Here is a 19,343-nt window from a genome sequence, read left to right on the forward strand (position 1 = left end):
GGAATTCGTAAATGACAGAAGTAATATGAAGTTTCTTTACTGACTTAGAATATCATTACATTTAATATTAGGACTTCTGAAGTATTTTACTATATTAAGTATTCTGGATTAAAATAACATGACTTTTCAAAATGTTATTTGAGAAATTGCGAATGCCTATAAGGAGAGAAAGCATATGTTGTGGTGGAAAGTGTCTTCTGGAGAAGATATATTGCTTTTTTCTCATGAGACATTAGTTTGTTTAATCATGGTCTGGAATTTGAAAGTTGAGTGTTTTTGTTCTCAGAGTGAATTATTGAAGGGAATGCTAACTGATTCTATGTTAATTGATCTTCAATTAGTATATTTATGTCACAATTTATTAATTTGGCACAGAATATCAGTCAGTACTTGGTCTTGCATTTAGGCCTAACTCATTGTAGATAACTATCTGGGAAGTTACATGATGATGACAGCATTAATCAGGGGACTGAATCAGAGCAAATGTTAGCTTGATTACTCAATATTTAATCATAAAATATTTAGCTATATCAGATTTTGAACTTAATGCCTATATTCCAATAGGATGTGCTTGAAATCACAATCAGGAAAAATAAAATTCTAAACCAGAGAAATCTTTTAGATGGTCATATCCATTTGTAACCATTTGTACATTGTTATATAAAATGTAGTCCTTGTTTCTTCTGAGGTCTTACACACATGTAATATATGTGACAACTCTTCTTGGATGTATCATATATCCACGGACAGAGTATACTTGCAATCGGTACTTTTGATCATCACTGACAACCCACCTTATTCACTATTGTCTCTCTGTCATGAACACAGTCAACCATAAGTAAATCTCTCTTTACTATGTAGAAAATATTGAGTGACAGGCACTATTATAGGCTTCTGGGACACATCATTAACAAAATATAGTAATCCTAATTACTGATTTGTAACCTATTCTCTCCAACATTTGTTTCTTGTGTTTTGGACAACAGCCTTTCTCTCAGGTGTGAGGTGATATCTCATTGTTGTCTTAATTTGTATTTCCATAATAACAAGAGGTGATGAATGCATTTTCTTGTGCCTGCTGGGCATATATATATATTTTTTTTTTTCTGAAAAAGTGTCTATTTAGATTCTCTTGACTGCAAGTTATTTGTTACAGAATCTGTTGTACAAAAGAAAAAAATCATTTTTTATTTCTGGGTTTAAGATTAAACTATAATTTCATAGTAATAAATTGAATTTATGTAATGATAGCAGTACTTACTTCTAATGCTGGGCTTAGAATTCTATAAAATAATATACAAAAGATTTGATTTCTGAAAGTTACTTTCTTGCACATTTAAAAATAATCTTTCTTTTAAAAGAAAGCTCAGTAATTTATCCTAAAGTCTCTTAACATAGTTTTCTATACTGAATGTTCTACAAATGAATATGTTCTTTTTATTAAAATTGAGATAACTTTGGTTTGCAACACTTTGCAATTCAAAGGCATAGGACCTTCTGAAATTATCGTAAAAATATAAAAATTGAAAATCGTCATTTTAACTTTTCCTTGGGTTGCATACTATGGAATTTTAAGATAATGATTTTAAAACAGTTGTGGAACATGGTAAAAAGTGTCTTCATCCTAAGAAAATTTCAAACCTCTTATTTCTTCTCATCCACAGCTTCTCTGGTTGGCTACCCTGGGAAAACCAGAACCACACTTGATAATTCCCCAGGCCAAGTGCTCTCAGTCTGGCAATCCCAGATCAGCAGCATCACCTGGTCACTTCCCTCTGGGGCTGCAATTAGCTTTTATGTTTATTGAGACACCGTTTGATACAGATATTTTTGTGTGTTTGTGATGATCCTCAGTAGGATCTGCTTGATATTTTTGGGTCCATATCTGAATCTTTGATGAGGTAATCTCTTAGTTCCTTTGGAAGAACGGATGGTTGAGGGGGATGAAATTTTAAGAATATCAGAGAGCAAGGTTTTCTCTTTTCTCAGCGGGAGACTGCTTGGTGATTGTCTCAGGTCAGATCCACTCTACTATAGCAGTCTATTACCTGGGAGTTTTCTCTTTTTGTTCTTTCCTTCCAACTTTTCATCACACTGACAGATGAAACCTTATCTTGTAGCACTCATGCCTTTCCCCTAAGTCTTTGTTCTGCTTTTTTTTTTATTAAAAATGATCAGTCATCATAAATTAGAACCTAAGGTTAGCTAAAGCTAGTATCAACTTTCTCACCTTATTTTCCACTGTTCTCTTAAACAATTTTTATTCTCCAGCAATGTGTACTCTTCAACATTCCAGAGCTCCTTGATATTACCTGCCATTTCTCATAGTGTGCTAGCTGCTTGAAGTGATTCCTGAAATGCTGCCTTAATATATTGTTATTTTCTCTGAATAAAATTTCTCTTTAGTGACATATTTTCTACCTTGCCTCCTCTAATCACAAGAGATGCAGTTTGTTCCACTTTCCCAGGCAGTGCTAAGCCTATGGTATTTGTCTTCTTATTTCTTTGGCTATTGACTGAAAATGTCTGCTAGGCATTGTAAATTTTTATGCCACTAACACAGGATAGTCAGTATAAAATTTTAGTTTGTAAAATAATAAGAATGCATGTTAGAAAAGGAAAAACAGAATTATGATGTATTGGTCTGAGTTGCCATGTAACCATAACTGTTTGCTTGGTATATGTGAACTGTCTTTGTGATTTTCCTTCTGCAGTAGCAACAGTTATGGCTAAAGAATACTAAGTGATATTGAAAAGATAGCTTATTTCCTGAGAGGCAGGCAGTTGTTGTTGTAGTTTCTTTCCTAGTCAAATGCATACAAATTTTTATTTAGATAGACACAGGCTTAGGAATTTCATGAACACCCTCTCCCATGCAGATGTAATGGCTGTGTGGTGGTTAAGAAAAACTCAAAATACTTGTGAGGATTTATTGATGACTTTGACTATAGGAAAAGGAGGGTTCTGGAAATGGCATGATCTGCCTTATTATTTGTCACAACACAAACTTACCATAAGCAGACCATGACCCATGTCTCCACTTAGGAGAAACAGGTCTGTGGAAAATACTTTTAATGAAGGCTGTCAAGCTACTGATCACTAACTGGTAATGAAAAGCTAACTTAACCAGCTCCACTTTATTACCTCAAAGTAATGGATTCAGAAGTAAAGAGTTATTTTTAAACATGGAACTGAGCGCTGGGACATAGAGTTAACTATCCTAACTGTGTATCACGTACAACTTTATGTGCTCCCACAATGTGAGTGGTAGCTGCATTGGATATGTGTTACATCCACCACATCGCCTAGTCTCACCACAGCCTGCAAGAGCCGTGGTGTTTTCTCCTTTACAAATAGGGAAACTGAGGCTCACAGAGGTTAAGTAACTCCCTTGCTGCTATAGCAAGTGAGTGTTGGAGTCAGGAAGATAGGCTTGATAGACTACAGAACCATAGCAACTCACTGCCCAAATTAGAGTAGCAATGATGATTTGGATGATTCATGTTTTCATTGCATTTTGAAAAGTAACCTTTTCATCCTTTATCCATGTGATATTCACAAATTTCTGTAATTCTGATTCGGCAAGTACTGAATAAGTTAGCTGTTTCAAAGTGAATGGATTGATTAATGTCTTAATTGGATCTGCTTGTTTACTTTTTCCCACACTTAAAGTATCTGAACTCTTCCCATATGTCCTTGTCTGTTTTCTTTTCTTACTCTCCATTTTATTATCATTGTGCAGATCTCATTTAATTTCCCCTTTGCTTAAATCTTTTTCTCTTTTCATGTTTTCTTTCTACTTTATGTCTTCCCAACTCATTTTTACTTCTCAGATTATCACCAGACTTCATGAACTTGAGTATTGAGTGAATTAAGTTAAGTATTGAGAGAAAAACGGATATATGTTGTAGAGGGCGGGATGCCTTTGGATAGAAACTATTGGTTATGGTTACTATAAATTTTGAGATGAGAAATACTCTCTGCGTGTGCAATTTCTTTGAAAAATAATGGAGAGAGGGGAACATCAGATTCATGGTCCCTAAAGTGTGGAGCTGTTACCAGTCACCCTTTCATTCTGGAAATATTTACTTGATTTTATGCTTAATTGTCAACTGGGTAATAATTGAATAAAAACTCTAAAGCATTATGACTAATGCCAAATGACTCGATAGTTTACAATCAAGGTGTTTATCACAACCCATTTAAAAGGAGAGATCATGATGCATCCTCTTCCTAAAAGCTTTTACTTGTAGATAGTAGTAGTCCTTCCACTGAGTTTCTGTTGTATTTTTCTCATACATTCAACAAATTCCTCTAGTGCATTTGTATATAGCTTTGTATTGTGACTATTACGTGTGCAATTTATGTTTTTCGAATGTTTTTTTGAATTCATGACTTGGAGTTGTTAGAGAAAAAATTGTGACTATTGTGGACTGCATTATTAAGAAAAGCTTATGAAATAATTGAGACCATTTACTGACTTTTGAGGAGAATTAAATATAGAAGGCAGAAGTAATATAATGATCTCAAACATTCCGTTGCACCAAAATAAGAAAACACAGAAAGTATGCAGCAATAAGAATTGGATTTCTACAAACAGTTTAACAATTGTCACTTTTTGGGTATTTAATTATTGCTGTGCAAATTAATTTAATTCAAAAAGTCATTTGTGTAATGGTCATGTTTTGTATCAGTTTTGACTTACTAATTACATTTTAATTTTGATTATTTTTACTCTTCTCTTATTTTCTGTAGCATCCATAAATTCTCATCAGGGACCCAGAGACCTAGGTTGTGGTTCTCAGTTCTGGTATAGTGTGAATATGGACAATTCAGTTTATATTGGATCCGAGTTTTTTTTTTTTTTTTTTTAAATCTAAATAATGATCAGCCTGGATCTGTTATCTCTTAGTTCAAAGTAGTTATGATTCTATTGGGTGCTTATGCTTTATCACACAGAAGTCATGTTTTTTCATCAGCTGCTGAGTATATCAACCAGCCTCTCATTCTGGAACTACTTACTTGCTTTTCTTACTGGTGGCTTGTTCATTTACCCATGAGTTTTTATATCACTGGTCCTCTTCATTCCTCTGTTGTTCCCACATGAATAGCATATGTGATTCCCTAATCCCTAGCCCAGTCTCACAGATTCTGCAACTGAAAATTTTGAGACTATAAAAAGAATGTTTGTTGAGTCTATGAATTGTTGACTCAGGAGGTGCCAGCTAAAAAAAATTTGATTTGGTTGAGGATGGAGAAATTCATGTTAATGGTGGTAAGCCAGAGCTGGGTCAGCTGACAGTGCAGTGAGATGTTCTGAAAGTTTTGGCTTAGGGAGATGTGTTAGGATAGATGAAATCATAAACAGGGAATGTATTTTTTTTGAGAAATTTCTTCTCCAAATTTCTGGATCTTTGTCTGTAAAAGGAGAATATCAGTAAACCTGGTCTTCTGTATTCCAGCACCTTCAGAGAGAGTTAAACTTCAGGAGCTGTTTTCAGATCTCACCCTCCGCTAGCAGTTGATTATGGTGGGTAGTTTGACACAGAGCAATCAAATTTCTTCCACCTCCTCCATTCCCTTCATTCCCTCTTCTCTGAAAACATGCTCAAAACCTAAAAGGCACCAATCTTTTAGTGTCAGCTTTAGATGCATGTGATCAAGTTAAGGTGAAAGCTCTAGTGCTCTCCTATAATGTTACTCAAGTTTGACATTCTTTCCATTTTCAAATGGGCTTAAAGTTTACATGTACATATTTTCTTGGAGATGGAACTTGTCCACTGGATTTCAGATTCAGAGTCAGTATGATGTCAAATATTGAAGAAGGTTCTACAAAAGATAATACTGTATAATTTAAAATGATTGAGATTCCACTGGGAAAAAAAAGGATATGGGGGCTGATATTGAGCTAATTTTGAGGGAAACTTGAATATCTCAATGTTTTCAAGTGCTGGACATGATCATCTTAATAGTATGGTTGATACAAGCTGTTTACGTATATATTTCACAGCCTTTGTGGCAATATAGACATATGCTTTAGCAGAGAGTAAGGTGGAATTTCAAATATTTGTACATATTTTTGACCTGGATAATTCTTGTAGGGCTAGTTGTAGGCTCCATATACCCCTCTATTGAGTAATGGGGCCAGTGGAGTGTGTGGTTTGATTTTAATACAACTTTTAAAAAATGGGAAGATCCAGTAGCTGAACACCGAGAGTAGTATTCTAAATGAATAAGCCAGTCACAAAAAAGAGAAAAACTGCATTATTTCATTTATATGAGGTATGTAAAGTAGCCAAATTCATAGAGAGGATGTAGAAAGGCAGTGGGGTGACAGGGGAAAAGAAGACTTGTTTAATAGGCAAAGAATTTTAGATTTGCACTGGAAACCAGTTCTGTAGATTTCTTTCACAATAATGCAAATATACTTACTGCTACTGAACTGTATAATTAAAGAGAGTTAAATGGCAAATTTTATGCCATTTTTTAAACACAATAAAATAGGGGAAAGAAGAGATGTGAGCCTACTCTGAAAATGAAATTCTCGGATATGGAGCACATACTTGCCCTTCAACTACTTTTGCCTACTTTTGGTATTTCATATTTCCCAATTTCAGGTATTTTAATCCCAATCTACATCCTGTTCTCAGCTTTGTTTCTCCTTGTCATATTTTTGAAGACCCATCTCAATGTTTCAGAAAACTCTCACTCATAACAGTTGATCCATCAATTGATCATATAGTTCCCCCCAACCCTACACTATATAGAGAAAAGAATATGAAAATAACCATACAACAGAGGTGAAATATGTTGATATGGGATGTATGGTCAGATAAAATATGTATAGCTGTATAATTTCCCATTGGACAATTAAATTTATTTTTGTCTACTCTTTCTTCTCCCTTTGAAGTATACTTTCTGTTCTTCTGTTTCTTGCTAAATGTGAAGATTTTGTTCTTAACTCTCCTGTTAATTTTAGCTTATGAGATATTTACTGCTATTTATCATCATGATATAATCTCTTGAGTTATACTATGTCATCATCATCATCATCACTGTCATCATCTTCAACATTATTTAGTAAGTGTCAAGAATTGGATTACCCAGTCATTCATATTTGTAATGTGAACAATGTAAATAATTAATTCCACTGTCATCTCTAATGATCAAAATTTCTTTTCTCACTTTCCTGGTTCTCGTAATTTCAGTTGCACCCGAATTGGCTGGATCAATGGATGGAGGGAATCACTCAGTTGTGTCTGAGTTTGTGTTACTGGGACTCACCCATTCGTGGGAGCTGCAGCTTCTTCTAATGGTGTTCACCACTGTGCTCTATGTGGCAAGCATGACTGGGAACACCCTCATTGTGTTTTCTGTGACCATTGATCCTCATTTACATTCCCCCATGTACTTCCTACTTGCCAGTCTATCTTTCATTGACATGGGAACTTGCTCTGTAACCTCACCCAAGATGCTTTATGACCTTTTCAGGAAGCGTAAAGTCATCTCCTTTGGAGGCTGCATTACTCAGATCTTCTTTATCCATTTCATTGGCGGTGTGGAGATGGTGCTGCTCATTGCCATGGCCTTTGACAGATATGTGGCCATATGTAAGCCTCTCCGCTACCTGACCATCATGAGTCCAAGAGCCTGCATTTTATTTCTGGCTGCTGCCTGTGCCCTTGGTGTCAGTCACTCATTCTTCCAACTGGCGTTTATTATTAATTTACCCTTCTGTGGTCCGAATGTATTGGGCAGCTATTACTGTGACCTTCCCCGCCTCCTCAGGCTGGCCTGTACAGATACCTACAAATTGCAGTTTATGGTAACTACCAACAGTGGGTTTATCTGTGTTGGTTCTTTCCTCATACTCATCATCTCCTACATTTTCATCCTGTTTACTGTTTGTAAAACTTCCTCAGGTGGCTCATCCAAGGCTCTTTCCACCCTGTCAGCTCATATCTCTGTGGTCATTTTGTTCTTTGGTCCAACCATATTTATCTATTCATGGCCGCACCCCAATTCACAAATGGACAAGTATCTTGCTATTTTTGATGCAGTTGTCACACCTTTTCTGAATCCAGTTATCTATACATTCAGGAATAAGGAAATGAAGGCAGCAATGAAAAGAGTGTGCAAACAGCTTGTGACTTACAGGAAGATTTCATAAATGATATGTTAAAACTTTTTCACTAACAATGGTGTATCCTTGTCTTCCCTTCTTTCATACTTTAAATTTAGGAATCACGAGGCATCAAATAGTGATTTAGGTGTACCATAATTCTTAATCGATGAATGTATTCATACCTTATGAGGAGTGTCGCATTAAAATAATTTATCTCCCTATCTATGTAAGCCCCATTGAATTATTTTCAGCAATATTATATAGTTATAATAATAACTTGGTGAACAGGTCTTGTTGATTACTTGTTTTTCTTTTCTTTTCTGACTTTCATTGCTAAGTATTTCAATTTTGATGCTATTTTAAATAGTATTTTTTATATCAATTTGTAGTTTTTGTTGTTAAATAGAAATTAGATTTTTGTTTATTGACATTATACACTTGAAAATTTGTTACTTTTACTAGCTTTTAAATGGATTTAATAGCATTTTATTTTGATGAACATGTTGTCAGCAAATAAAGACATTTTTCCTCTATTCTGGTAAGGAATTATTTTATTCATGTCTGTTGCCTTGCTAGGTCATTCAGTACAATGCTGAATGGAAGTGTTTAGAGTGAACATCCTTGATATGTTTCTGCTCTTGTGAGAAAAGCATTTAGTGTTTCTCATCAAGTGTGATGCTAGTTACAGGATTTTTATAGATGCCTTTATAAGGCTGAATGAGATATTTGCTGCGCAGCCTCTAAAGAAGAGTCATGAATCATTTTGGGCAATATAAAACAGCATGTTTTCACCTCAGTGAAGTAGAGACTAGCAGTAGGAAGTACATAGGGAACGTATTTGAGGATCAGTGGTCACAGAAAACAGCTGTCATTTTTCCCCACACAGAGCACAGAGGAGAAACCTAGGGGGTGAAACTGCTTCTCCCATGAATGGGCAAGTCCCAGAAACAGAAACTCAGAGAAAACTAATTGATTCCTCCCATTGATTGATATTATTCAGCCTATTGGGTTGCCAATGAGATTATGAAAAGTGCAAAAGAAATTATTATTAAGGATTACAATGGTATAAATAATTTGCACTAATGTTCACATTACAAGTGAGAATCATCTAGGAAATCCAGTGGTAATGATATGTTTATGGTGATAATGATGGTGATGTTTTAGAGGCCTGGGATATACATATAATGAGATTTGTGTTGTGTGTGTGTGCGTGTGTGTGCGTGCGCGTAGTGAGTACCTGACATAAAGATCAATATATGGTAGCTATTATGCTGAGTAAAATTTAGTGTTACTTCTTCCATTTCACAAACTTTGTTGAAGCAAGACTGACAAAATACAAAGTGTATGTCTTTAAATGGTACAACATGTTTGTGTGTACATATGCATTATGGGATGATTACTATCATTAGACAAATGAACACGGGCATCATCTCACATAGTTATAGTTTTTTAGCATGCAGTGAGAACACTTGACATCTACAAATAGACAAATTTAAAATAGCAATGTGGTAGTGTTAGCTATGGTCACCATATTGTATGTTAGGTCACTGGAACACATTCATCTTACAGTTGAAACTTGTATGCTTTGATCAACATCCCCCTTTTTCCCACATCCCCTCAAATATGACTATTTTAGATTTTAAATGTGAGATGCAATATTTATTGTTTCATGCTATAGTTGCTAGTCTTTTGTTTTTTTTATTAGAGAAATAAGAATGCATTGCATAAAAATATATTTGTGAATGTTCTCAAATATACACCTCTATTAATTGGTAAAAATAGTAAAACATTTGCAGGATATTACTTTTCTCAAATGTGTTAAGTGGATTAATGAATTTATCATATATAAGCAACCGTGTCACTTATAGTTTATTTTTTTTATTTTTCTGAAACCCTTTTTTTTTTCCATTTTAGTGTTATAATCTGACCTGAATCTGAATAAAGTCATTAAGGCGATGTAATCATTACATAATAAATTCACTTTCTGAAATCTAGTGTGTATGGATGTATGTGTGTGTCTGAAGATACCCTTTTCTGATACCTTAATCATTTCCTTTGGAACAGGGATCAGAATTCATCTTGCAAATAAATTAAAATGCAGAGCTCACAGTAAATATTTTTTGTGGCTATAATATTGATAGAAAAGAACTTATTATTATGTGTGTGAGCCTTCTCTAAGCAGAAGGTGACTTCTGTTGTATTCTGAGAGTGTTTTCTCTTCCAAGCCCATGCTATATGTGAGGAAATAAAAATACAGAGAGGTTTAGAAATGGGTCCTATGGCACACCTCTGTCTGAAGACAGCCAGACCCCTCTAAGGAGATCAGAGATTTTTCTCTGAATTGCACTCCCTTTCTCACTCCTCTTGGTACTGTTATTGACTTTATGAAATAGTGCACTGAGGATATATGGATTACAGAGTCTCAGGTCTGCAACCCCAGAAAGGAGGGGTATCAGTGGTGCCACAAACAAAAACCAGCCCTCCCCAGCCACTAACACATTCACATCATCAGTTATAACCCTCCATGCCCTACCCCATAACAGATTTCAGTATTTACAACAGAAGTTAGCAAAAGTCAAAAAACTTAAAACCCAGATCTACCTGCTAGAAAAGTAAGTGGTACATCTCTCTATGTTATTACAACAGATACTAAAAAAATAAATTACTCTAAGTGGGCACATAGAAAACTAAAACAGATGGCACCATGATACCTCAAGGGACTATGACATCAGAAAAGAGAAAAGCAGAATGTAACAACAAAGGTGTGAAATATTTTTTATCTTCCCATCAGATAGAATTAAAAATTGCCATAAAATAAAATCAGAGAGATTTTAGAAATTGAAAAAAAAATGAGTCAAAGTTATACATGAGAACTCAGAAAAATTAATCAAAGAAAATAACCAATTTGAGAACAAAACAAGTCAATAACTTGAAAAATATAACTGATGAGTGCAAAATAGATATTGAAGGTTTAAATAAGAAAATGAAAGACTAAGGGTTTAAAAAGTTCAATAGATGAGATAAATAATTATACAAAAAGGAATGAAATTAGATGAAATTGAGGATTAGATCAGTGACCATGAAGCCTATAGTATGTAATCACTCATGTAAAAGAAGAAGCAAATACAAAAAAAAAATACAAATGCATAAAGAAATATGATTCCATTATTAAAGACAACATAAGAATAATGGGTGTCACAGATGGGGAGGAGCGAGAGAATCATTAGCTCCCCAGCCAGGGAGATAACCCACATGGGGTGAAACTGATCTTCCTTTCTTGCCTGTTGCTCCACTTAACAGTGTATTTTAGTAATTCTGGCTGTTCTGCTCCCCACTCTGTCTCTGCTTAATCTTCTCACTCCTCCATGCGCTTCTGGCCTATGCCCCAGTTCTACAAAAATAATAAAAATAAAATAACAACAACAACAACAACAAAATGCTTTGTTAAAAAAAAAAGAAATAATAGAGGAAAAATTCCTAAATCTGAGTAAAGAACTAAATATATAAGGCCCCGAAGCTAAAAAAGACACCATGTTATTGAAATGCAGTGAGACATACACCAAGACATGTAGTAGTGAAATTTTCTAGACAAAGACAATATATTGAAGGTGACTAGGGAAAAAAAGTAGGTAACATGGGCCTCCCCTGGTGACTTAGGCAGTTGAGCACAGTGCTGTGAAGCTGTCCAAGGCTTCTGCAGAGCCGGTTCGATTCCAGCTGGCTGGCGAGGGTCCCACATGGCCCAGCAGACCTCTCCTGTCTCTCCTGCTTCTCCCCTCAGCAGTGTATTTCATCAGTCTGCCTGTTCTGTTCCCTGCTCTGTCTCTGGTGAATCCTCTCACCCTTCCCAAGCATCTGGCCTGTACCCCGGTTCTTGTATAAATAAATCTTTAAAAAAAAAAAGTAGGTAACCTATAAAGGTACTCCCATCAAGCTTACATCAATCTTAGCAGAAGAAGCCTACAAGCAAGAAGATAATGGAATGGTGTATTCAAAATGATCAAAGCTAAAAACTGCCAGCCAAGAAGATACTTGCTGTTTCAGATATAAAGGAGATACCAAGGGTTTCCTGGAAAAGAGAAACTGAAGGAGTTTGCAAGCTCAAGACTACCCCTACAAGAAATGTTGGGAAAATCTCTTCTTTATAAATTGAAGAGAGGGCCTCCCTGGTGGCACAGGCTGTTGAGTGCCACACTAAAAAGCTGTCTGCAGCCTCTGCAGTGTAGGTTCAATCCTGGCCAGTGGGGAAAAACCCACATGGCGCAGCAGACATCTCCTGTCTCGCACTCTGCTCCCCTCAGCAGTGTATTTCGTATGTCTGCCTGTTCTGTTCTCTGCTCTTTCTCTGGTGAATCCTCTCACCCTCCCATGCATCTAGCCTGTACCCCTGTTCTTGTATAAATAAATAAATCTTTTAAAAAAATAAAATAAATTGAAGAGAGGAATATCCACAACAATTGTCCGAGGTAATAGACCACAAAACTAGGCAAAATGGCAGTGGAAAATATTCATTATCAATGATCACCCAATTGTAAATGGACTGAAAGTTACCAGTCAAGATGCAGTGTCTCAATTTGGATCATAAACCAAAATTCAATGGTCCATTATCACTAGGTGACCCAACTGAGCTTCAGAGGTAAACACTGATTCAATGTAAATGATAGGAAACGATTCTACAAGAAAATGGGACTGAAGAAAAGCAGGATCAGCTATATTAAATTTGCTGAAATAGACCAGCTAAAGATCTATTTTTTCTATTTGATATAGATAATTAAAAAAAAAACTATGTCAGGTATATAATTATTCTGGTTTAATGCTAAACATCATAAATATTTTACATATATCTCTGTTTTAAAAAGAAAAAATAATCTGCAAAGAGCTGATGAGACTCAACAACAACAAAGAAAATAATCCAGTGAAAAAATGGGCAGAAGAGCTAAAAAGAAACTTCTCTGAAGAGGAAATGCAAATGGCCAACAAGCATATGAAAAAATGTTCAACATCACTTGTCATCAGGGAAATGCAAATCAAAACTACCATGAGATACCATCTTACACCACTGAGAATGGCACATATTAAAAAAACTAGCAACAACAAATGTTGGCGAAGGTGTGGAGAAAAAGGAACTCTCCTGCACTGTTGGTGGGAGTGCAAACTGGTCCAACCACTATGGAGAGCTGTGTGGAAATTTCTGGACCTACTAAACATAGAGCTTCCATATGATCCAGCAATTCCACTCCTAGGTATTTACCCAAAGGACACAGAAACATCCATTCCAAAGACCACCTGCACCCCTATGTTTATAGCAGCACTGTTTACAATAGCTAAGCTTTGGAAACAGCCCAAATGCCCAAAAATAGATGACTGCATCAAGAAGATGTGGTATATATATACCATGGAATATTACTCAGCATTCAAAAAAGATAAACACATGCAATTTGCAGCAACATGGATGGTGCTGGAAGGGATCATGCTTAGCGAAATAAGCCAGAAACAAAAAGAAAAATACTGGATGGTCTCACTGATAGCAGGAATCTAGAAAACTTAAATAAGGGACCAGGAAAATAAATAACTATAAGAAAGTGAAAATCAAAATCAACAAAAAACTATAAACCAGAGACAGTTTTTGGGGAGTGGGGGGCGGGGGGGGAAGGATTGGGGTCAGAATGGGGGGTTACAAGTGTATGGGGAATATAAAAATAAAATTTATTATTAAAAAAAAAATCCAAGTGTTTATAGTTCCTGGGTATTTCTGACTGGAATAACAAAAATACTCCAGCTAGTTTTTTATTTTTTATTTTTTTTTTTTTGTAGAGGCATGTTTTTGTTTATTTATTTGTTTGTTTGTTTATACATGCACTGGGTACAGTCAGAAGCGCGGGAGGGTGAGAGAATTCACCAGAGCCAGAGCGGGGAGCAGAGCAGGCAGAAGGACCGAAGTACACTGCTGAGGGGAACAGCGGGTGGCAGGAGAGGTCTGCGCACCATGTGGGACCCTCCTCTGGTGGCTGGGGAGCAGCCAGGGATCGAACCGGTGCCGCAGAGGCCACCGGCAGCTTCGCAACCCAGCGCTCAACCGCTGCGCCACCGGGTAGGCCCTACTCCAGCTAGTTTTTATCCAAGTTCATGTTACCCACTTCAATAAGATTTCACAGTTTTTGGAGACATTACCTTTTAACTCTGTATTGATTTCTGGCACCCTCCAGAATTTCTACACATACCATATTGCCTTGTTTTCCCACCCTTACTCCCCCCAAATCTCTTTTCCTGTGTTTAGAAATTGTCATTTCTGATTTTTCTTTCTCTGCTTCATCACCATTTCTTCCCTCCCTGCAATCTCAGCTTCCTCTCTGCTGTTTGATTTTAGCTGCTTTCTTTTCAATACCAATTGGATCTTAGCCATAACCTATACCATTTCCTTAGTTTTCCTTTTTGATCACTCTGTAGTATATGAATGAAACAGCTGTTCCTCACGTCTTTTTTTCCTTGTTTCTTGTTATGTGCACAGAAACAGGACCTTTTAGAGGTAGACTATATGTAAAAATGGTAGTAATAGTAATATAATTATAGTGATGATGAACAGTCATGCCCATGGACCATCCCTCCATTAGTTTTCTTTTATCTCTTTATATGATATCCTTTAAGCAGGTGTTCCTTTCTGTGACTTCAAAATTGGGATGACTTCCATTTTTGTTTTTAGGTGAAATCTTTCTTGTGTGTTGATTATTATACCTGCTTAAGAATAAATTGTCCCCTTACTTTGCTGCATCTTTTATGGGCAAAAGAACCTCGGTGAGTTTTGCTTCTTTTCCATTCTTCTCAGCAACTGACTCTTCCCCTTTCCCTGAGGTTGAAGCAACAATTTGTGTTTCAGTCTTTTACTATGAAATATTGGACTTGTTAATTTATGTTTGTGTTAGATGTTTATGTGTGATGTACAGATTATTCGTTCTTTTTTCCCCACAGATTTATTGAGATATAATTGATACATAACATTGGGTAATTTTAAGGTGTACCATATTTTGGAATTATGCTTAAAGTTCCTATTTGGAATAATTGTTTTGAATCATTAGCAGATAGTCACACTTGCATGATGTCATGAAAACAGCACTGGATTTGGAATCAGAAGGCCTGATTTTGTCTAAGGAAATTAACTCTGTTTTGATGTCTGTTGTTAACTTCTCGGGACCTTAGATTCCTCATTTAAAAATGAAAATCAGCTTACTATTGGACATAACCACAAAACAGGTAATTATAAAGAAGTCAAACATGAAAGTACTTAGTAATAGGAGTGATAAATGCAATGTATAGTTTTCCAGATCTAAATTCCATCACTAAGTATTTCAGAATACTAAAATATCATGAGGTGCTTTCACTGAGTACTTTCAAAGTATGGTGGAAAAGTCTATGTTTTCTTCCTTGACTTCAGGAATAGCATAAGATATGACTATCAATTATGTCATGAAGCCTGGAAGGTAGTTATTATGGGCATTTCCTACTATATTGGCTACTGTTGGAACAATTGCTCCTTTCTATCCTTTCAGTTCCAAGTCTAAATAAGTCTTTTTGTGCATTCATGCTCCTACTTTACAAGTCCTTAATGTTTATGCTCCAACCTCTTCTTTTTCCAGTTTTGCTTTTTAGCAGCACATTTTAGTACCGTGAGATTTGATGGCTTGAGACAGGGAAGTACTTGGACCAATCAAAATAGATCTTCTGTGTAGTAGCAGTGTATTCCCTGCAGAAGAGGGTGATGACTAGAAAGATTGATGTAGCTATCTAGGATTTGAGTTAGGGAACATTCAGGCTTGGCATTGGAACCCAGATACCTAGGAGGTTTGAAGCAGGGAAGAGAAAAGGAGTAGGAGTGGTTAAGGGAATTGAAGGGATTAGTAGCATGTCAATGGTCTGTAACAACTATGATTTTAGTGTATATTTTTTTTCATCACCAGCACACTCTAGAAACTTAGGACTACAGTAGTTATAACCAAGGTTCACCTACCTCAGAGATTAGATATCCTAGACAGATGAATTGAATTAGATTCCTTAATTACCTTGACTTCCTGTAACAATTCCCTGTTCCCTTCTTTGAATATATTGACCAGGTTCTGGTTGATAAACATCCTATTAGTTACTCCTACTTATACTTTGGTGGATCCATGTAAATACCCTGTGACATAAATGCCTATTATATCCTGGCCTTGGTCCAGTCATTTTGTTGAACTACTTCTTAACTCTTTACCAGATGCTCTTATTCTCACCTGTACTCTGGACTTTGTAATTGCAAAGTGGTTATAGTTATGGTGCAAAATGACTGCAAGAGACACATGTGTGCCTGAGATAAGGTCAAGTTAAAATATGAGACAAACTGAATGACTAAAGAGTTGTTCTATGAACAATTTCAAATAGAATCAGTGAGATCTGTGGCATATGATCTCTAACTCTTGTTTTCCTTTTTTTTAAGATTTATTTATTTATTTTTTTTTAATTTTTATATTTCCCATACAATTGCAGCCTGCTTATTCTGACCCCAATATCTCCCCCCCCATAGTGTGTCTCTGGTTCATAGTTGTTTGTTGGTTTTAATTTTTCTTTCTTATAGTTATTCTTTTTCCTGGTCCCTTATTTAGGTTTTCTAGATTCCTGCCATGAGTGAGACCATCCAGCATTTTCCTTTTCTTTCTGGCTTATTTTGCTGAGCATGATCCCCTCCAGCTCTATCCATGTTGCTGCAAACTGCATGTGTTTATCTTTTTTGAATGCTGTGTAATATTCCATGGTGTATATGTACCACATCTTCTTGATCCAGTCATCTATTTTTGGGCATTTGGGCTGTTTCCAAAGCTTAGCTATTGTAAACAGTGCTGCTATAAACATAGGGGTGCAGGTGGTCTTTGGAATTGATGTTTCTGTGTCCTTTGGGTAAATACCTAGGAGTGGAATTGCTGGATCATATGGAAGCTCTATCTTTAGTAGGTTGAGGAATCTCCACACAGCTCTCCATAGTGGTTGGACCAGTTTGCACTCCCACCAGCAGTGCAGGAGAGTTCCTTTTTCTCCACATCCTCGTCAACAGGCATATGAAAAAATGTTCATCATCACTTGCAATCAGGGAAATGCAAATCAAAACTACAATGGAATACCATCTCACACCAGTGAGAATGGCATATATTACCTCTTGTTTTTCTTAATTTGTGCTATTATACTTCCATCCCAATCCTTGTCTGCATACCTACTGTGTTTTCCTTTCTGATTTTTTTTTTATTGAGGTAACATTTGTTTATAACATTGTGTATGACTCAAAGTCTACAATGCTTTCATAGTTGCTTCATTCTCTTGTTATAGATGAATAGTCATAGAGGTCATGGTGATGGGGATATTCCATGGGGATATGATTCAGTTGCTTTAGGTGATAATAAACTAATTACTTTCTAGTAGTAATAGAAAGATAGGAATTGAGTGGAGTACAGTATACACAGTGAAAATCCTTGAATAAGTAACCATTGTAATACAGAACATTGCTAATATTTTTTTCAGTTATTTTTCATTTTCTTTTTTTCTGGAAAGAATACAGCTGATAAATCAATGGATGGAGCTAATCACTCTAGGGTGTCAGAGTGTGTTGCTGGGATTCACCAATCGTGGGAGATCCAACTTCTCCTCTTTGTGTTCTCCTCCATGCTTTTTGTGGCAGGCATGATAGGAAACTCCCACATGATGACTGTTACTTCTGACACTACTCCCAAATGATGGCTGTTACTTCTGAACCTCACTTACACTCCCCCGTGTACTTTCTGTTGTCAACCTCTCCTTCATTGATCTGGGAGCCTGCTCTGTCGCTTCTCCCAAGATGATTTATGACCTTTTCAAAAACAAAGCATCTCCTTTAGTGGCTGAATTACTCAATTATTCTTTATCCACCTTATTGGTAGTATGGAGATGGTGCTGTTTATCACCATGGCCTTGGACCTACCGATATGTGGCCATATGTAAGTACCTCCACTACCTGACTATCATGAGCCCACGGATGTGCATCATCTTTGTAGTGGTGCCTGGGTGATTGGCCTTATCCACTATATGGCTCATTTATCTTTTGTGATAAAATAACCCTTCTGTGGGCCCAATGTCTTAGACATTGTGACCTTTCTCAGTTCATCAAACTTGCCTGCACAGGGCCTCCCCTGGTGGCACAGTGGTTAAGCACTGGGCTGTGAAGCTGCCCACAGGTTCTGCAGCCCTTGTTTGATCCCCAGCTGCCAGCGAGGGTCCCACATAGCTCTACAGACCTCTCCTGCCACGCCCGCTGCTCCCCTCAGCAGTGTATTTCATCGCTCTGCCTGTTCTGCTCCCCGCTCTGTCTCTGGTGAATTCTCTCACCCTCCCATGCTTCTGACTATACCTGGTGCTTGTATAAATAAATAAATAAATCTTTTAAAAAAAAAAAGGAAAAAGAAACTTGCCTGCACAGATACCTACCAACTAGAATTCATGGTCACAACCAACAGTTTGTTTATGTCTCTGCGATCATTCTTCATATTGATTGTCTCCTACATTTTTGTCCTGATTACTCTTCAAAAAAATCTGAGGGGGCTTGTCCAAAGCCTTCTCTACTTTGTCAACTCAGGTCATGGTGGCGATTTTGTTCTTCAGTCCTTGCATCTTTGTTTATACCTGGCCTCATCCCATATCATACCAGGGATGCCCAAATTTCTATTATTTCAATATCAGGAGTTCTGAATATTTTACTATATTAGTTATTCTGGATTAAAATAGCATGACTCTTTTAATAATGGCAACTAGGAAATTGTGACTGCCTATGACAAGAGGAAGCATGTGATGTGGTGAATAGTATCTTTTGGGGATGATCTATTGCTTGTTTCTCAGGAGACATTAGTTTGATAATTAATCATGACCTGGAATTTGAAAAGTGAGTTTATTTGCTCTCAGAGTGTGTTATTTATGGGAATGCTGCCTGATTCTACTTAAATTGATCTCTGATTAAAATATGTATGTCAAAGTTTATTAATTTGGCACTGAATAACAGTCAATACATGGTCTTGCGTTTAGGCCTAACTCACTTTAGAGAAATATCTGGGAAATTACTTGATGATAACAGCATTAAGCAGGGTACTGAATCAGAGCATAGGTTAGCAGGATTACTCAATATTTAGTCATAAAATATTTAGTTATATCAGATTTTGATATTTACTGCCTATAT

General features: G+C 36.4%; 1 protein-coding gene and 1 pseudogene across 1 annotated transcript; both read left to right on the forward strand.

Moving 5' to 3' along the window:
• Positions 1–7,231: 7,231 nt before the first annotated feature.
• Positions 7,232–8,170, forward strand: LOC119238172 (olfactory receptor 4F3/4F16/4F29-like). Its single transcript, XM_037501879.1, has one exon. It carries the CDS (start codon positions 7,232–7,234, stop codon positions 8,168–8,170), a length of 939 nt encoding a protein of 312 aa, XP_037357776.1.
• A 9,540-nt stretch (positions 8,171–17,710) lies between these two features.
• LOC119237964 (olfactory receptor 4F21-like) lies at positions 17,711–18,893 on the forward strand (annotated as a pseudogene).
• The last annotated feature ends 450 nt before the right edge of the window (positions 18,894–19,343 follow it).

Source organism: Talpa occidentalis, unplaced genomic scaffold (assembly GCF_014898055.3).
Source record: "Talpa occidentalis isolate TD23 unplaced genomic scaffold, MPIMG_talOcc4v2.1 talOcc4.11, whole genome shotgun sequence".
NCBI classification, from domain to species: Eukaryota; Metazoa; Chordata; class Mammalia; order Eulipotyphla; family Talpidae; genus Talpa; species Talpa occidentalis.